This window comes from Tursiops truncatus, chromosome 7 (genome assembly GCF_011762595.2).
Source record: "Tursiops truncatus isolate mTurTru1 chromosome 7, mTurTru1.mat.Y, whole genome shotgun sequence".
Classification (NCBI taxonomy): Eukaryota; Metazoa; Chordata; class Mammalia; order Artiodactyla; family Delphinidae; genus Tursiops; species Tursiops truncatus.
Genome location: NC_047040.1, coordinates 35,365,121 through 35,381,187, shown reverse-complemented (window position 1 = coordinate 35,381,187; position 16,067 = coordinate 35,365,121). Strand labels below are relative to the sequence as shown.

At 38.5% G+C, this 16,067-nt stretch overlaps 2 protein-coding genes across 9 annotated transcripts in view; one reads left to right on the top strand and one right to left on the bottom strand.

The window, feature by feature from the left end:
* Nucleotides 1–2,573, bottom strand: part of FTCDNL1 (formiminotransferase cyclodeaminase N-terminal like) — a 109,017-nt gene extending 106,444 nt beyond the window's left edge. For 5 of the 8 annotated variants that reach the window (XR_004527398.2, XM_033859913.2, XM_033859917.2 and 2 more), the window contains exon 1: nt 2,274–2,530. The gene's annotated coding sequence lies outside the window, so the exon portion shown is untranslated. Of the gene's footprint in view, nt 1–2,273 lie in introns of all 8 variants that reach the window. The other 3 variants (XR_004527397.2, XM_073807433.1, XM_033859914.2) reach the window with 3 other exon arrangements.
* Nucleotides 2,574–2,726: 153 nt separating this feature from the next.
* Nucleotides 2,727–16,067, top strand: C7H2orf69 (chromosome 7 C2orf69 homolog). The gene is made up of 2 exons (XM_019939202.3): nt 2,727–3,083; nt 13,059–16,067. The coding sequence occupies exons 1-2, from the start codon at nt 2,727–2,729 to the stop codon at nt 13,884–13,886; spliced, it is 1,185 nt and encodes a 394-aa protein (XP_019794761.1). The 3' UTR covers nt 13,887–16,067.

Below are 16,067 nucleotides of genomic sequence, written 5' to 3'. Positions count from 1 at the left end.
GGGGTGTCCTTGTTTGGAAACATCTCTATTCAGTCTATGTGTGCCCAGTGGCTTTGGTGGGACAGCTGGATCTGAAGTGAGCACTGGTCAAGTCTTCCACTAGGGTGTGCTGGTAGCTGTCACCTTTTTTCAGGGGCTGGAGATAGAGGGGCTAGAACCAGAGCCACATGTAAGTTGGGCTTCTCCTGTGCTCAGTGGGTGTCACCACCCTCTCAGGGGCAGGATCAGGTCCCAAGGTGTGGGGGCAGAAGCCCTGAGGGCCAGGTCCGAGCTGATTCTGCTCCTTCTAAGCATGAGATCTCCCCCCCTCCCAAAAAGGACACCTTCGCCTCAGAGGGGTTCAGTGCTGGAGCAACAGGGGCCAGAGTGAACACCCAGTGCTATTTAGGTCTTTAAATTCTTTCAACAATGTTTTGTAGCTTTCAGTATAGAAGTCTCTTCCTTCATTAAATTTATTCCTAAGTATTTTATTCCTTTTGATGCTATTGTAAATGGAATTGTATTAATTTCATTTTAGATTATTCATTGCTAGTGTATAGCAACACAATTAAGTGTTGTATATTGATCTTGTGTCCTGCAACCTTGCTGAACTTTATTATTTCTAATGGTTTTTAGTGGAGATCTCTATCTGTTAGAAAGGAGTAAACTCAAACAACTGGTTACAGTAACTTTGTATGTGTAAGATCTCTAGAGAGAAAGGAAAGCCCAGCTCTTAAGGAGAATAAAGAGAGGAAGTGCTGAGCTGTCTGTGCCCATGGTTGATAGAAAAGTAGTGATTTACAAAACTGGTCTTCCTGGGAAAAGGAAAAGGGGACACAGAAAGAAAACAGATACTTCAATAATATCACTGGGACCTATCAGAAGGAATTACAATGTTAATGACTTACCATAAATGACATAATACCTCAACCAATGAATTGAGAGCTATTACTTTTTCTAGAAGTGTCTCCTGTAGGGTTGTGTAAATCCTTGACTGTGGGGAAAAAACCTTGTGCTCACTTCAGTCTGTTGCTTTACTCTGCCCTTTAAATCTTTATTTGTATTTCTCAAAGACTTCAATTACCTTAGAGCTATTGAAATAACTTTTTGTATATTTAATGTTACTACAATTAATTTTCTTTCCAAAACATGAGAACTCCCCATCCCCATCAATAGTGACAGATTCAGTTAAAATGTCAACCTAAAAACAAGACCACAAAAATCAAAAGCTGCATTTGGAGTACATGAACATGTTTGGGTTTTTGGATTACATTTCAGTAATCCTCTACTTAACAAGAGACAGTAACAACGTGCATGTGATTCACAAAATAGAATGAAGGCTGGTTGCCAAAATATGGTTAATATATATTCATTATTATATAATTAGCCTCTGCTTCTTTTTAACCATTTATTTTTAGAAAGCAGTAGATAGATATACTTAGAATAATAAACAATTTTGATTGGTTACACTATTATGATGTCAGATGGAACTCAATAATTTAGAGTAGGCTAGCATTACATCTTCATGAAGTCACTAAGTATATATATATACTTTATATATATATATCTATATATATAAATATATATATTTTATCATTTTATCATTTGCTAATTTGTGCTCTTACTTCAAGGCTATTTATTAATATTTGATACGTGGAGTAAGAAAACAGTATGTGTGCTTAAGCACACACATATATAAACTCAGATCAGTTAATATATGAAGTGCCTAGTTCAATTCCTGGCCTATAGTATGCCTCAATAAATGCTAGCTGTAATATTTTAAATTCTCACTAATATTCTCTCTCTCCCACAAGGTTCTTTACAGTGCCTTGCCTCACAAGCACTTAAATTTAGAATACTGGACTCTCCCCTCCCTTCCCTGTCTTTAGCATACATTTGTCCAAATCTTATTCATACACAACTGGTCACAGATTGTTGTTGGAAACCTATGACTTTCCTACTGTTCACGCTGGTTTTTGAAAACCTTAAAATAGCAAATCCCATTGACTGCAAACACCGACAGCAAATGTGTATGTAACAACTAACGCCTTTCCCCCATGTGCCCTGCTCCCTGCTACCAATCAGAGATGCATTAAACTTCTTATCTAAATATATTCCCAAGAACTTAGAAATCTTTGTGTACCTACAAAGAAACTCGAGAGTATGAGAAGAGGGAGATTCCCTTCATCCAGGGCATGCAGAAAACTTCCCACAGATTTCTGTAACAGGACAGAATTACTCTAATCTTTGGGGTTGTATCTCTTTTAAGGCTCGAAGGACTAGAAAAACCTCACCTGAAAGTTGAGCTTACCGAAAGGGGAGCATGGTATACTCAAAACGCTCTACCCCGTACTAGAAGCGACCTTCGGGCAGCACCTGCTGCGCCTGTATCACAACTGCCGCCCGTCTTGCTCGGGGTTCTCAGTTCATTCCCGCTTCCTTTGCTCTCTTCAGACTCTTTCCCAGACTTCCGTTCGAACTTCCCGGCCGCGGCAGAACCCACCAATCACAAACGTCCTGCCTCAGGCCACGCCCCCTTCTCATCGCCCCCTCCGGGAACCGGAGTCGGATTTCGCGCACACCCCTCCTTCCCTTACGCACGCTGCGCGCGGACGTCGGCCTCTGACGCCGTCGTTGCCCTCGGGGTCGGCTCTCGCCCGGGTCGCTCCCGCAGACCGTTGGGCACCCGGCCCAACGTCCTCCCAGGCCCTCCCACACCCTAGGACCCGCTCTGGCGGCGGCGACCCATGTGGGGGTTCGGGCTCCTGCGGTCGCCGCCGCTGCTTCTCCTGCTACCGCAGCTCGGAATCGGAGTCGCAGCGTTCAGCTCTCAGGCCGGAACCATGAACCTGGGCGGCAGCAGCAGCCGCAGCGGCGCTCTCGGCTCCCCGTCAGCCGAGCGGTGCAGGCAGCAGTGCGTGCAGCTGTCCGCGGTGCCGGGAGCCGACCCGCAGCGAGGCAACGAGTTGGTCCTGCTGGCGGCGGCGGCGGTGGCGGCCGCTGGGGAGGGACTGGAACGGCGGGACCTCCCTGGGGACCTGGCGAAGGAGGAGCCGCAACCACCGCCCCAGCATCACGTACTCTATTTCCCCGGGGATGTGCAGGTAACCTGCGGCCTGCCTGGGCACCTGCTCTTTCTTCTTGTACATATGCGAATTCTCTAGATTCCTCCCTCGTAGCTGGGGCCCGGTTCCTTGCCTCGCCTGAACACACTCACACATGGCGCTTAAACGGGGTGGCTCCACGAAATCCAGAACCGCCCCTTCCACGCCCTGACCCCCTCCTCATAGAGCCCTAGACAGGAGGTGTCCTTGGAGGGCTACGACATCGAAAGAGCCAGCCGTCAGTCCAGGTTTCGAGGGGGTGGAATTGAAGACCTAGAAACGAGAAAATGTGTATTTATTCTATAACTTGGTTTCTCAGAGGATCTGTGGGGGAGGGGGCAGGAGGCGGAGAGAGGGCTTTTAAATTAGCGTGCTGGCAGTTATTAAAAAGTAAACAGACAAAATACTGGTACTAGGGTGTGAAGCTCTCAGTAACCCTAAGAAGGGGAGAATGGGTGGAAGAAAAGGGACAGGAATCGCTAAGCATGTCAATATTTTGATGCTCACCTAAATTCTGTACTTTTTTGTGTGTGATTTTATCTTTATTATTAATCTTGCGGCTGCAGGCAAATATACATGGCTATGTTGTCCTGGAAAGCTGGGCCTTAATCTAGATCTTAATCTAGAACTGCTTTGTCTGATAGGGTAGCCATTAGTTATATGGGGCTATTTAATTAAAACTAAATAGTATTAAAAATCCAGTTTCTCCGTCGCACTACCTGCATTTCAAATGCTCAGCGGCCCCTAAGGTTTGTGTGTGCTGTACTGGACAGTGCAGTTACAGAGCATTTCCACGGAACATTCCCTTCATCACAGAGTTCTCTTGGGTAGTGCTGGTATAGACAGGTGAAGCTAAAATATGGCTGAATGTGTTTCTTAAACCGTGAAATAATTAGTTTATTAAACAATTATTGTTTTTGAAATTAATGCTTTAAAAAAATATGTTTACAAACGTTGTGCCCTGAGTCAGATGATGATGAAGGTAAATGTAGTTTTTTCTCTTGCCCTCCAAATAATTGACTGGTCTAGTTGACTGCTAATCAAAACTAGTATTTCGATTTAAGAGGAGGAATTTACTGTACTCAGTTGATGCCCTTTTGCTCGGTTTGGGAAATCAGCATGGCATTGCTGACAGTGACTTCCAGGGTTTTGTGGACCAGCTACTGTGTGCATCCATAACAATGATGATAATGATAACTAACTGTCATTGAACACCTACTAAATATTTTTAAAGTGTGCAAGTCAGAATATAGCACAGATCTTCAGGTGAAATCTATAAAGTGCTAAATATAGTTAGACTGATACCTCCTTTCATTTTGACATCATCCATTTCTTTAAGTAGCCTGAGATTCCATTAGCTTTTTGGACAGTGACATACTGTTGATTTATGCAGAGTATGAAGTCCTCTAAAAACCCAGGGCTTTCAGAGAAGAAATAGAGAATAATAATGCATCAAAGGCTCTGAGGCCAGATCGCCTAGTTTTAAACCCTGATTCTGCACTTTTTAGCTATGAAATATCTGGCCAATTGTTAAATCTCTCTGTGTTGCAGCCAGCTCAGCTACAAAATGGGAATGATGATGTATAGGATATCAATGAGGATTAAATATGTGAATACCCAATGAGTTACCCTCCCTTCTTATCTTTCTGATGAACTTTTTAATTATTGGGGAGTTCTGTAGCGCTCAGTTCTTGGACTTTTCCTCTGACTACCTTTACTCCCTTTGTGATCTCTTTCAGTCTTGTGGCTTTACATGCTACCTATACTCTGACGACCTTCAACATTTGTGTTCTAGCCTATTCCTGGAACTTTAAACTTGCCGTTACATGCACGTATTTCCTTTTGGACATTTAATAGATATCTCAAACCTAAAGTCTCTGGATCTTTGTCCCTAAACTTGCTCTTCCTGTAGTCATCATCTTGTCTCTCAGTTAATGGAAACACTTCCTATTTAGTTGCTCAAGTTAGAAATCTTGAAATTATCCTTTTGTCCTCTCTTAATACATCAGCAAATAAAGTGGCTTTACCTCCTAAATGTATCTAGAAGTGATCAGAATAATCATTTAAAAACCTAAGTCAAATCATACCACACCTCTGCTCGAAACACCAGCAGCTTCCCGTGCCACTCATAGTAAAAGCCAGAGTCCTCTTGATGGCATGCAAGGCCCTTCACTCTATTTACCTTTCCCACCCTGTAGCTTTTCTTTTCTTTTTTTCTCTTTTTTGGCCACACTGCTTGGCACGCAGGATCTTTGTTCCCTGACCAGGGACTGAGCCTGTGCCCCCTGCAGTGGAAGCCCGGAGTCCTCACCATTGGACTGCCAGGGAATTCCCACCCTGCTGCTTTTTTGAGTGTTTCCTTTATCTGTTTTACTCTCCACAGAAGGTTCCAGCCACACCAGCCTTCTTCATATTGCTCATGGTAGACACACTTGACCTCAAGTTTGCACGTACTGCCTGGAACAATTTTCCTGCAGATGTCTGTAAGGATTCATTAGTTCACCTATTTCAAGTCTCTGCTCAAAAGTTGCCTTCACAGTGAGGCCTTTGATGACCATCCTATTTAATAATCATACATGTGCACAGGATCCCTGTCAACTTTTCTCCTAATAAATAATTAGGATAATTCATTTTTATCCATTTCATTTACTATATTAGTTATTCATTTTGGATTTTGTCTGTCTTCCACTAGTATGATGCACGCTTCACGTCTGTTTTCTTCACTGTTGTATCTGCGATGCTTAGTGAGTGGCATGAAGTAGGTGTTCAGTAGATAGCTTATTGAATGAATAAACGTAAGTTCTTTTGAACAATGTATTAAGTGCTACTTGGCTATTATTATATGAAGGGCTTTTAGGCTCAGATTTCCTTCTCTTTGCACTTGATTCTTTTGAGCCTAATGTCTATTCTTATGAAATTTACCCTGTGAGATACAGCTCATCTTTTAGTGTATTGATCCTTTTAGAACCTTTATTTTCATTTATATCATATATAGATTAAATAAGCATTCTTTCTATATCTTTATTTTTAATTTGGATAAATATTGAACAGAATAGGGCCAAACAGAACTTTGTAGGATACCATTAGAAGTTTTGCCTCATGTTAACACAGATTCATTATTTGATGTTAATTGGATCTGGTTGACAGTATAATTTTAAATGCTAATTACCATTACTTTTTTGATTTCCTTCTTGCAGTCATCTTTTATTGTATGTCCTTTTTTATTCTATGCTTGCCCTTTTATCCTTTGAATTATAGGAAAGCTGAGGCCGTAGTAATTCACTTTTCTTTAGGTACCTCCTGATGTTTTTCTTATCAGTAGTGATTTTGGAGGAGGATCAGAATTTTTTTAAGTAGGTACTGTCCAATTTTCTTGAGTTCCTTGCTTTTTAGATCCTCAGGATACAGGATTGTAGGTATTTCTTTTTTTTCTTTTTTTTTATTTTATTTTTTTTTTTTTGCGGTACGCGGGACTCTCACTGTTCCGGCTTCTCCCGTTGCGGAGCACAGGCTCTGGACGCGCAGGCCCAGCAGCCATGGCTCCCGGGCCTAGCCGCTCCGTGGCTTGTGGGATCTTCCCGGACTGGGGCACGAACCCGTGTCCCCTGCATCAGCAGGCGGACTCTCAACCACTGCACCACCAGGGAAGCCCTATTTCTAAGTGTAAGTTTACAATTTGATGAATTTCAACGAATACAATTATGTAACCATCACAATAATCATGTAATACAACATCTTGATCACCCTAAAAAGTACCCCTGTGCCCTACTTTTAGTCAATCTCTTTTCTCAGCCACAGGCAACCACTAATCTGCTTTCTTTTCAGTATAGTTTTGCCTTTTCTAGATTTTCATTAGTTAGGAGTCATGTAGTATGTAGTCTTGTGTCTGGCTTCTTTCACTTAGCCTAATGCTTTTGAAATGCATTCTTCCTGTTTTTTCTGTCATGAAGTTTATTTCTTTTTAATGCCAAGTAGTTTTCTGTGTATGGACATACAATTTGCTTACCCATTCAGCAGTTCATGAACATTTGGGTCATTTCCAAGTTTAGCTTTTAAAAACTTTTGCTTTCCTAAACACTAGGATATATAGATGACCATGCCCTAAGTGTATGTCCTGGTGAGTAGGAAAAGACTCACTTCTCCTATGTGATTCTCCTTTGCTATTCACACTATTACCACACTCAGAATATTTCTGACAACAGATGTGTGGGTATTTCCCCCCACACCAAGCAATTCTCTGCAACACCAGCTGGGTGTCCTATAATTCAATTCAATTCTGATGCTATCTACCTGGAGTTAGTGTCAGATTCCACACGTTAAGGGCTCAGTCCCACAAGTCTTTTCCCCTCCCCACTTCAGACGCCAGTCGCCAAGTCCCAGTTTATCACCTGTACTGCTGACTGAACAGCTATAGATTGGGGTTTGCACGATCCCTCTCCTTGGGTTCAGTTAGTATGCTAGAATGGCTCACAGAACTTTGGAAAACAGTTTACATAGTGTTTACCCATTTGTTATGAAAGGATATGATAAAGGATACAGGTGAACATCCAGATGGAAGAGATGCACAGGGCAAGGTATGTGGGAAGAGGTGCAGAGCTTCCATGCTCTCTCTGAGTGCACCTCTTTCCTAGCACCTCCTGTGTTCACCAACCTGGAAGCTATCCAAGCTTGTACTTTGGGGATTTTTATGGAGGCTTCATTGCATAGGTATGATCAGTCTTTAACTTTATTTCCAGTCCCTCTCTGGAGAATGGGGAGTGGGGTTGAAAGTTCCAAACTTCTCATCATGTCTTGGTCTTTCTGGTGACCAACCCCTGTCACCCATGAAATTCCAAGGGTTTTAGGAGCTCTGTGCCAAGAACCATGGGCGCGCGCACACACACACACACACACACTCACTCTACTATTTCACATCTGACCATATACCCTGGGGCTTCGTGTGCTATGACGAGCAGCCTTCTTAGGCTGTTCCTGTTACGGTCCTTTTAGCTTGCTTACGTGAGATGTCCACTTTATGCTCAGCGAAGATGCCCCCTTGACGCATTTTTTATGGAAGTACAGCTCGTACCCTATATAGCTCTCCTCACTCTGCTATAACAATAGTCCACCTAACTTAAGTCTTTATCATGGAGACACATGTCAAGTTTTCCTAAAAATCCTTTGTACCAGTACTTCAGTAGCAGTGTGGGATGGGCCTTTATGTTTTTGCAGGTCAGCAAGCATCTACCTGTGGAGTAACTACCCCTTAATCTCTCCAGGAGATTCTCTTGCCGCCTGCCTCACTGGGGATGAGGAAGCATGCCTCCTACCCTTTAACCCTTACAGGGAGAGTAAGTGCATTGCATTCCCAACTGGGATGAAAACTCTCTCAAAAGAAAACTCTTTCTTCCCACGTTCTTCCACCTCTTCTGTAGATTGGCCTTGTATAGTAGCCTGGGTTGCAGAACTGGTTTTGACTACCTGTTAGCAAGTCCTATGGGGATGTCTGGTGTCTCTTTCTAGAATATGGGAGTACTTATCCATTGTTCTTAGATTTGGACTTATTAGACACAAGAGTAACAGTCTTACTTTTACATTTTAATACATACACACAGTTACTTAGTATGAGCATTTTCCTACTCTGATCATGTAACCTCTGGTTAATCAAAGAAAACACCAAGTTTTTAGGTTTACCACCTCGTATGTGGTAGAGACTAAATGGAGTCATAAAATCTTATTCATTTTAGCTCATTAAATAACTATATAATATAAATAACTGTATAGTTTGTAGGAGCTCAGTTTCCTTAGCTATAAAAACGATTTAGATGTTTGTGCTTTCTTGTGTATTTGGCACTTATAACTAGCTATTTAGGAATCCATAGAATAATTCAGTGTTGGCGCTGTTCTTCCCAACTAATATTTGGGTGTCTTTATGAAGACCTGACTAATATTCCTACTTCAGACATAATAGAAATTCTACTGCATAATTCTGGAATTTCTACTAATACTACAAAACTGAGCTCATGTATTTGTGGAGCCTTCCCTGATGTCCCAAAACATAGCTCGAGTCTCCCTTTCTCTATGTCCCCTCACAGTTCTTCACATATCCCTGCTTTACAGCAGTAATCATATTGCCTTGTAATTATTTATCTCTGTCTCTCCCACTGGACTGTGTTCTTGAGGGACTGTGAACTGTGCTTAGTGACCCACAAATGCCCACTGATGAATATATGAAGAAATGGAAGTCAAAGTTCAATAGGCAAGAATATTTCCACCTTTCAATTTGTGTTGGAAATTTGTTCCTTCCCTTTCTGATGATGCTCATGTGTGTGCACGCATGCCCACCTCTGCATGTGGGGGTAGTTCCTTTCATGTTCATCCCTCTATTCTTTACATTGGTGCCTGAATTGCAAATTCTTTCATTTTTTGGACGAAAGGGTTCTGTGCAGAAAGAGTGTAGATTTCTTATAGGTAGGGACAAGGGAAAGGGCCCAAATTTGTTTTCTCACTGAAATAAAAAAAAGAGATATTTATCAAAAAAAAAAAAAAGGATTTAGATGAGCCCTTTCAGATCCAAGCTCCTATGATAATTTTATATCTCATAAATCTGGATGTGCAGAAGGCAGTAGCAGAATCCATAAAAAAATTAAATGATGGCCTTCTGGGAATAGGTTTTTTTTAACATATATGACAAACTTAATATTAATGAGGTAAAAACTGTTAAGAAGGACTTGAGCATCCTTTTGGGAAAGTTATCAAAGGATATGAATAGAGAATTAACAAATGAAAATTGCCAATAAACATAGAAAAATGTTCAACCTGATTAGGAATAAAAATATGCAAATTAAAAGTAAGATATCATTTGATCTTAGTAGCAAAGATATTTTAAAAATTAATGCTAATAGCCAGTGTGGGTAAGGATGTGAGAAAATAAGCACTCATGTATACTTCCAGTGGAAGTATCAATTGGTATCAATCTTTTTGATGGGAAGTCTAAAAATTATACAAATCTATACTTATTGATAAGGAATCATGCCTGTAACATTTTTAAGTGAAAACTGTGTGTATAATCTTGCTGAGGGAAGAAATAAAGAATGCTCTCTTACATACATACTTGTATATGTGTATGTATACTACAGAACACTGGAATACTAGACACCAAAATTTTAATAGTGATTATTTCTAATGGTGGTTTTATGGATTGGTGGTTTTTATATCTTCCTTATACCTTTGCATGTAGACTAAATTTTTGTAGTATTACTTTTATTAGTCTTAATTTTTTAATAGAAAAATGTGTATATTGCTAAAAATTCATTTTATTTAAGGTTGTACATTGAAAAATAAGTCTCCTTTTCATCCCTTTGGATGACTGGAGGCAGTCTCCGATTTCCCTTCCCTAAGGCTAACCATTGTTACTGATTTATATGTCCTTCCAGAGACATTCTATGCTGAGGCAAACTTTTTTTTTTAAACACAAATGATAGCTCAGCATTCAGGGGGTTTTTTAGCCCTTATTTTACAACCCGTATTTTACAACCCGTGTGAGTGCTCATAGAACTGAAGCAGGAATAAATGTCCTTAGACAGATTTATTTATGCATGTGTGCAAGTATATCCCTGAGATAAACTCCTAGAAGTAGAATTACTAGGTCAAAAGAGAGGTGCATTTAAAAATGTTTGCTATATGATTGTTAGAAATAAGGAAAAAGTACAGTTCTATTTCCTTTCTCTCACACCCTATACCCAGTCCATTAGCAAATGCTGTTGACTCTACCTTCAAAATATATACAGAATCTGACCAGTTCTTACCACCTTTGCTTCTACTGCCACTGTGGTTCGAGCCACCTTCTCTCATTGGGGTTATACTTAAGTAGCCTCCTACTGGTCTCCCTGCTTCAAACTGTTGCCCCTTTGCACACAGGAGTCAGAGTAATCCTTCCAAACAGATTATATCAGCCATCTACTCCACACCCTATCAGAGCAAAGGCCAGAGTCCTCAGGGTATCTTACGAGGCATGATCAGCACCTCCCCTCTTCACCAGCAATCTCTGTGACCCTCTTAGTGGTCACTTTTGCTCCTTCTTCACTTCACTGGAGGTACACTGGTCTCACTGGTGTATCTTGGTTACACCAACGATGGCTCCACTTCAGGTCATTTTGCAGTTCCTTATGACTGAAATAATCATGACTCAATCCCTCAGCTCCTTCAGGCCCTTCTCAGCTATTGTCTTATTGGAGACTACCCTGTGTTTAAATAATAATCTTCCACCCACTCCAAAACTTTACGCTCCTTATCACCCTTATCACGTATAATGTCTTGTGCTGTCCAGCCACTAGCTACTTGTAGCTATTGACCGCTTGAAATTTAGTGTGATCAAAGAGCTAAATTTTAAATTGTATTTAACTTTAAATCTAAAAACTGATAGTTCAGTTCCTGGAAAACTTTTAAGTGTGTTTGAGCAACTTGGGTATGTGAATCTACTTTTGCAACTGTAAATCTTATGAAATCTAAATTCAGATCAAGTATTTCCGATGAAAATTTAGCACCCAAATTGAGATGTGTTGTAAGTGTAAAATATACACTAGATTTCAAAAACTTAGAAAGAAAAAGAAATGTAATAATCTCAGTATTTTTTATGTTGGTTACATGTTGAAATGATAATATATTGGATGTATTGGGCTTAATAAAATGTATTATTAAAAATAATTTTGGGACTTCCCTGGCGGTCCAGTGGTTAAGACTCCATGCTTCCACTACAGGGGGCATGGGTTCAATCCCTGGTCAGAGAACTAATAAGATCCTGCATGCTGCAGGGCGTGGCCAAAAAAAAAAAATTTTTTTTTCACCTGTTAACTTTCTACTTTTTTTTTAACGTAGCTGCTAGAAAATTGTACATGTGGCTCATGTTATATTTCTGTTGGAGGGTGCTGCTCTATCAACTCATGGAGTTATTATGTATCTCTGTACTAGAATGTGCACTCTTTGTGGGCAGGGGTTTCATCTCTTCTGATCCATGACTGTTCAGTACGTATCCAATAAATTTTATAGAATAAATGAAATAAATTTGAATGAATTTCCCTTTTTTAAGGATATTATGAATAAAAATTGAAAGGAAAACAAAACTTACATGTATGTCTTAGAACATAAACAAAAAGTTATTAATATATATAGAATACTTATAAATAAACCAAATAAAAAAAGGCAAAAGATATGAACAGGCACAAGTAGAAATCCAGATGGCTAATAAATATATGAACAAAATTTCAACTTCATTTAAATTTTTAATAAATTCAAATTAGAATAAGTTATCCTGTGCCAGTGAAATTTAACAAAGATAAAAGAAAAATTATACATACTTCTCTGGAAGACAGTATTGTAGTCTATATAGTCAACCTTAAATTATGAATATTCTTTGACCTAGTTTTTCCACATCTGGGAATTTATTTTTAAGGATGTAATCACAGATGTACATGAAGATTTTTCTATAATGTTCATTGCAGCTTTGTAATACTAAAATTGAAATTAAACATAGCATTCAGGTTGCTAGAGTAATCCAAAGAGGGAGGAGTTCAGAATAGCAGCTTTAATAGGAAAATATTTTAGAATTCTGTGTTGGTCAAAAAATCTGTCTAAGAAACCAAATTTTTATTTTCAGTTAATGTCTTAGGAATAATAGATCATATGTATACTAAATAAAATCCATTTAAAAATCTATAATCATTCTAAAGTGTTTTCTTATTAAAATTTCTAGTGTGCTATTTAGCTTTATCTTATAACCCTGTGTTTGATGGATTTGAGGCTTAAACTGAAGAAGTGATTTGTTTAAAATCTTAAAGCCAGAAGGTAATAGATTTATAGTTTTCATTTCTAGTACATTAACCATAGGTCATTATAACATCCCTACTTCCTCCCCAATAAAAATGGGAAACTAATTTTGTGGAAATAATTTTACATAACTGTGTATTTAATATTTGTTTTATCTTTCTTACCTTTCAGAATTACCATGAAATTATGACTCGTCATCCTGAGAATTATCAGTGGGAAAACTGGAGTCTAGAAAATGTTGCCACCATTTTAGCCCACCGGTTCCCCAATAGTTATATTTGGGTGATAAAGTGTTCCCGAATGCATTTGCACAAATTCAGCTGCTATGACAATTTTGTGAAAAGCAATATGTTTGGTGCTCCAGAACACAATACTGACTTTGGAGCTTTTAAGCATCTTTATACGTTATTAGTTAATGCTTTTAACTTAAGTCAGAAGAGTTTGCTACCAAAGAAGAATGTGAAAGATTTGAATAAGGACGCCAAAGCATCTAATTGTAGATCCAGTTCTTCTCATACTACTAATGGTTGCCGGGGAGACAAAGAGAGGACCTGTGAAAAATTTGATGAGTCTGCCATGAGTTTTTATCCACCATCACTAAATGGTGCTTCTTTTACTTTGATTGGATTCAGTAAAGGTTGTGTTGTTTTGAATCAGTTGCTTTTTGAATTGAAAGAAGCCAAGAAAGACAAGAACATTGATGCTTTTATCAAAAGCATAAAAACAATGTACTGGCTGGATGGCGGTCATTCTGGGGGAAGCAATACTTGGATTACTTATCCAGAAGTCTTGAAAGAATTTGCACAAACAGGGATTACTGTTCACACCCATGTAACACCTTACCAAGTACATGATCCAATGAGATCTTGGATTGGAAAGGAGCACAAGAAATTTGTTCAGATACTTGGAGATTTTGGTATGCAGGTGACTAGCCAAATTCATTTTGCAAACGAAGCTCCTTCCATAGAGAATCACTTCAGGGTTCATGAAGTATTTTGAGACTGCAGTATTATTAATGCAGAAGAGCAGAAGCACTTTGTGCTATAAATTCAGATAATGAGATGTAATTCATAGATGCATTGTCAGGTTTTTTTTTGGTGGGGGGTGGGGGGAAGGAAGCACACATTCCTAAACTATGAGTGTAACGTGCAGTAGTGTTCCTTGCTTGTGAACGTGGATAGTTTTTAATTGGGACTGGGTTAGAATTAGTTTATTTGAAATCCAGAAGGTGGTTTGTGATAATCCTACAGGGAGATATAAGACCCTTAAGAATGAAAGTTATAATATAGTCCTTATAAAAGGCAATTAAGATGGTGATTGTTGGAAATAGTTTATTTTCTGAGTAATGTTTAAAACCAATTTTGGTGATACTTTAAGGGTAATTAGGTATTTTGGCACTGAAAACTTTTGAGTGGAAACACTGTTTCTCTTCAAACAAAGTGAAGGCACACTGATGTTTTCCATCAATTTGCAATAACTAGACCCTGCCCCTTATGTTTATAAACTTATGGTGTCATTCTTCAGTGTGCCATCAAGTGTTTTTTCTTAAGAGTCAAAATGTATTTGTTTCCACATATCTAAGAATGTGCAGTAGTGTAAAGTTAGTTTTTAAAAATCCTACACTTAAGCACTGTGGCTTAATTTTTAATTGGCAACTTTTGGATAAGACATTTTGGAGTTTCTTGCATTTTGGCAAAAAACCAGTTCTTTTGGAAAATTGTTTGAAATTGAACATAATTATGTATACTGGGTAAAAATACAGTACAGATTTTAAATTGTTTCATCCTATCATCTTTTGAAAGAGAGCAACTTAGGTAAAATATAATACTCTATTTGGTAGTGCCCTATTGAAAAGGAGATAGATTCTATAGAACTAAGTCACTATTTCTCCTGAAGCATGATTTTGTCTGCCCAAAGAAAGCATCTCTCCTTGGCCAAAATGTAAAACTATATTGCTATATGAAAAGTTGAAAGAGAAAGTTTGAAGACACAAATGATTTAATTTTGGCTCAGAGACTGAATTTGCTTAACACTGCTACATAATTTGGGTGAGGTTTCCTTCTGCCCATTTTTCTTGACCTAGATAAATACATTTTGAGAAACCAAGATCTAATGAATATCAACTAACATTGAAAGATTACAATAAAAGGCTAGTGGTCTTTTTAAAAATTGCTTATTAATAATTAGCTTTTGCAGGTCATGAAATAATTAAGCAGGGAAGTAACATGCTGCTTTCAGACTGAAAAAGAAAAAAAGACTGAAGCTCAATATCAATAACCCAGAGGGTCTAAATATATAAAAAATAGTTTAAAATGTTAATTTCTTGGTTTCGTCTCAGAATTATATTTTAATGACTCTATGAATATATTCCAAATATTCAGAAACTTATAAGAAAGGATTTTTACTTACCAGATGCTTAAATTGTATGAACTTCAGAATACTATCTTTCAGTGTTTTTTTCCTTAAGGATGAAGTACAGTAGTTTTATATTGCTTTGGTTTCTTTTAAATACCTGCTGTTTCTTTTGAGACCCAAAATTCCCAACAAGGAAACAAGTCAGCCTAATTCTAACGTTTGACTTATTACCTTGTCTTAAAGCACCATTATTGATTGGATGGCTTCTTTCAATACGTTTAATAATCCTTGGTTAAATTTATGTGTATCTAATGTAACATAGCTAAGTTACTGAGTACTTTAATGAGGGGGGGAAGGAAAGGCATTTATTTCTACAGGATTAACTAAAATGGAAAACGTATGACTTTTAGCAGAAAGATTCATTTAAAAATCTGAGCTATTTAAAATATGGTCCTTGTAGCTATCCAGTCATGTAAATGCTTAATTGTAATTGTTATATGTTGAATGGATATTAAGAATAACTGTCTGGGACACCTGGAATTGCCATTGCATCAAAATGAGACAGTGTTGAGAACTGAAAATATTTTCTTTAATGAAAATATATTCAAGTTGATCCATATTCAAATATTTGTTTAATACTTAAAATTTGTTCTTTCTCCACATTTGTTTAAAACTATTATAAATGTTAGTGTATCCTTTGGATTGTGCCTTTGTGTTTGTGTCATGAAAGAGTCAACTGAGAAAAGTCGTCAAACAAACAAATAATGTGAAAGTTGTTACCGCCACAGCATGAATGTACAGTTGTATTAAATTTAATCCACAGAA